This window comes from Galendromus occidentalis, unplaced genomic scaffold (genome assembly GCF_000255335.2).
Source record: "Galendromus occidentalis unplaced genomic scaffold, Mocc_1.1 scf7180000077365, whole genome shotgun sequence".
Classification (NCBI taxonomy): Eukaryota; Metazoa; Arthropoda; class Arachnida; order Mesostigmata; family Phytoseiidae; genus Galendromus; species Galendromus occidentalis.
Genome location: NW_003805353.1, coordinates 1 through 3766, shown reverse-complemented (window position 1 = coordinate 3766; position 3766 = coordinate 1). Strand labels below are relative to the sequence as shown.

At 53.2% G+C, this 3766-nt stretch overlaps 1 protein-coding gene across 1 annotated transcript; it reads right to left on the bottom strand.

Moving 5' to 3' along the window:
* LOC100906060 (uncharacterized protein K02A2.6-like) lies at positions 1-3692 on the bottom strand. Its single transcript, XM_003742282.2, has 2 exons — positions 1503-3692; positions 1-1404 (listed from the first exon to the last, which is right to left on the bottom strand). The coding sequence occupies exons 1-2, from the start codon at positions 3690-3692 to the stop codon at positions 1-3; spliced, it is 3594 nt and encodes a 1197-aa protein (XP_003742330.2).
* Between the last annotated feature and the right edge of the window lie 74 nt (positions 3693-3766).

Sequence of the window (3766 nt, the reverse complement as noted above, 5' to 3'; positions counted from 1 at the left end):
TCACACGGTGTCTTTCCGAGACGGCGTCTTCTTGCACTGCCGTGCGGGTTGCATCCGCGTTGGCGTAGGTGCTGCGATGGGAACGAGGACTCCCGACTCCGTAGAAGACGAGGACGGTGACTGCTCCGCCTCCTCAGCTGACTCATAATCCGGCTCACTTGAATCCGGCGTTCCAGGAGATGAAGGCGGCGAGGAGGGCGAGGGTGATGAAGAGATCGTCGGCGATGACCGCAGAGGGGTGGAGGACGACGGCAATAACCGGGGACTCGCAATCGCGATGTCTGCCAGCACGTCCTCGACATCAGGATCAATGGCCCGGGACGCTTGGGCTCCCACACTCGGAGACCACTTCCACACCTGATCATAATGACGGACTAGGACCTTACCCGCGACTTCGACCTCCAGCATACAGGCGCCGAGCAACTTCACGACACGGCCCTGTTCGCGTTTACCGCTCGGAAGCTGTATCGTTACCTCTTCCCCTACGACGAAAACCCGGCGGCGTACACCATGATGCTGGTCGAATTGATTCTTGAACTGCTCTTGAGCTGGCGACATGTCCGCACTGGCATGTTTCGGTTTAAAGACATCGAAAGGCGTTTTGCGAGAACGACCGAAGAAAACTTCACCCGGTGACTTTTCATCTTCCAAAGCAACGTTGGGAGTGTAGTTGTACGCGTACACAACGGCCTCCAGTGAGTCAGAAGATGAATCGAGCGCGGATTTGATTGTTCTTACCATGCGTTCGGCACAACCATTGCTCTGCGGCATGTATGGCGCGCAACGCAAGTGCACAATGTTGAGCTCCTCACAAAACTTGGCAAAATCCGCTGCGGTGAATTGTCGTCCATTATCTGAGACGATGGTCTCTGGTTGACCTAGTACTCGGAACAGACTCCGCAGATAACTGATCACGGACTGAGCGGTTATCGAAGGCAACCACTGGGCATCCATGAATTTAGAGAAACTGTCCACGACAACAATGAACGATTTGCCTTTCTTAGGCTCACCCAAATCGACGTGCACCCTTGACCAGACCTTACCGGTGTTCGGCCACGGTGATAGCGGTACTTTCACTGGTTTCGACGCTGTCTGAACACAGTGCTCGCAAGCTCGAACCAACCTCTCGACGTCTGCGTTCATGGCCGGCCAGAAGAAGTGCCGTCGTGCCAACCCTTTCATACGCCGTATACCTGGATGACCTCTGTGTAGTTGTTCCAGAACAAGACTCTGAACTTTTTTTGGAACGACTGTCCGATCGCTGAGCAGGAGTATTCCATTCAGCATGCACAAGGAATCAGCGGCATTATAGAATGGGCGGAGCAGTGGATCTTTCTTGTCACTTTCATTCCAACCATCCATGAGTCGCAACAAGACTTTTGACAGGACGGGATCTTTCGCGGTCTGCTCGACCAAGAACCGCCGTGCTTGTGCGGATGGCATGCTCTCTACCGTCAGTCTTGAAGTTCGCTGTCCACACAGTGGTGGATCGAAGCGACTACCTCATCGAGATCCGAGTCCTGGCTGCTGAGCCTTGCTTCCGAGACGAGCCGTGACCACGCATCCGCCTGCCCGAAGTCGTCAGTACGGACATACTCTATGTCGAAATTGAAACCAAGCAACCGCAGTGCCCATCGACGGAGTCGGGCAGCAGTTCGCTCCTGCAGGCCTTTCGTATTAGAGGTCCGGAAAAGCGCGAGTAGAGGCCGATGATCCGTTTGCAGTATGAAATGTCTTCCCCAGATGAATTTGCGGAATCGTTCTACAGCCGTCACCAAAGCGAGCGCCTCTTTCTCGATCTGGGAGTAGTTGCGTTGTGCTTTCGTGAGCGACTTGGACATGTGGAAGACAGCCTTTTCATTACCATCGGCGTATCGTTGTAACAAAACTCCCCCGATACCCGATGGACTTGCATCTGCGGCGACGAGTAGAGTTTGCCTCGGATCATAGTGCGTGAGCAGCAGGGGACCGGTAAGGATCTCTTTGATTTTCGCCAAGGCCTTCTCATGTTCAGGTGTCCACACGAATCGCACATCTTTCTTAAGAAGAGCCTCCAACAAGGGTTTGTGACGATGCATGTTATCAACGAATTTCCCGTAATAATTGACCATTCCAAGAAGTGATCTGACTTCTTTCTGGTTTCTGGGCGGACGAAGTTCCTTGATAACAGAAATTCGGGACGGGTCGGCCTCGATCCCCCTTGATGAAACCACCATTCCCAAATATTTGACTTTCGGAACGTGGAAATAGCACTTCTCTAGCTTCAAATGGAACCCGGAGTCTTGCAACCGTTGGAGAACCCGGTTCAGGCGTTGATCATGCCGCTCGGTATCCGGGGCCATCACCAGGATGTCATCTAGGTAGACCAAGACGCCCTCCATTCCCATTAGCACCTGCTCGATCGTCTTTTGGAAGATAGACGGCGCGGTCTTCAGTCCAAAAACAAGTCGGGTGTATTGGAACAGGCCCCTGTGCGTGGTGATTGTCGTCACCCGCTGACTGTTCTCATCCAGGGGTAGTTGGAGGTAGGCGTCGGCCAAGTCCAACTGGGAAAAGACTCTGTTCCCCGAGAACTTGGTCATGATTTCCTCCATATTTGGTAATGGATGCTCGATATCAACGAGAGCTTCATTGAGCCCGGTAGAATAATCGGCACAAACACGTATGGAGCCGTTCGCTTTCTTGACGACCACGATCGGGGTGGCCCACTCGGAGAAATCCACTTTGGTCAGAGTTCCATTCTGTATGAGCCTGTCCAACTCCTTATCGATTTGTTCTTGGAGCGCTATGGCGACCGGACGAGGCCTCAGATGAACCGGAGTGGCGTTTTCTCGTAAGCGAAGCTGCACGGTCACTTTGTTGCAGAGCCCAAGCCCTGCCTCGAAGAGCTTCGGATAATTTGACTGTACGGAAGCCGAGTTGACGAGGCCCACTTCAGGTTGTGGATTCTCGACTTTCCAGACTACCAAGCCGAGCTGTATCAGCAGGCGACCGCAGAGCAGGCTCGATTTGCCCCTCGCGAGAACGAGTAGAGGTTCTTGAACGGTCTTCCCGTTGTGAGTGAATTTCGCCATGAAATAGCCCATCAGCTTGATATCATCACCATCAACATGCGTGCATTGGTTCCCGTACTCTGTGAGCGCCGGGCTCCCGAGAGACTTCCAGGTCTGTATCCCAATCGTAGAGATGTCCGCCCCAGAATCTGCGCGGAATTCGATGGGTGACCCGTTGACGTCGACCGTGACGAAGGTTCGACCCTCAGAAAGCTGCGAAGTTTCGAGCACCCTGTTGATGTAGACAGCGTTCGACCCAGTTGCACGACAAACTTTGGCGATATGACCAAGTTTTCGGCAGACGTTGCATTTCGCCTTGCGAAATTTGCAGTCTCGACGAATGTGGTCCCCACCACAGCCAGCACAAGATGCTTGCTCCTTGACTGACTGACGACCGGCGGCTTGGGGGTTCTTTGCTGTCTTCTTTGCTGGCTTCCTCAGTGTGGTGGCGAATACGGTTGGAGTAGTTGGGTCCTCCTTCGTCACACCGTAGTTGAGTTTAGCGTCGCTTGTACGCGTCTCGTACCTCTTCATGACCAAGCGAACCTCATCAGCAGTTACCGATGGTTTGTCGTCGACGGCTTTTATGATCACGTTGCGTAGGCCTTGATAGCTGGGATCGGAAACAGACAGAAGCATGATGAAAATTCGGAGAGAGTCCAAGGAGAATGAGCTCAACTCGAAATCATCAGCTCTCAAGACAGCGTTACTGG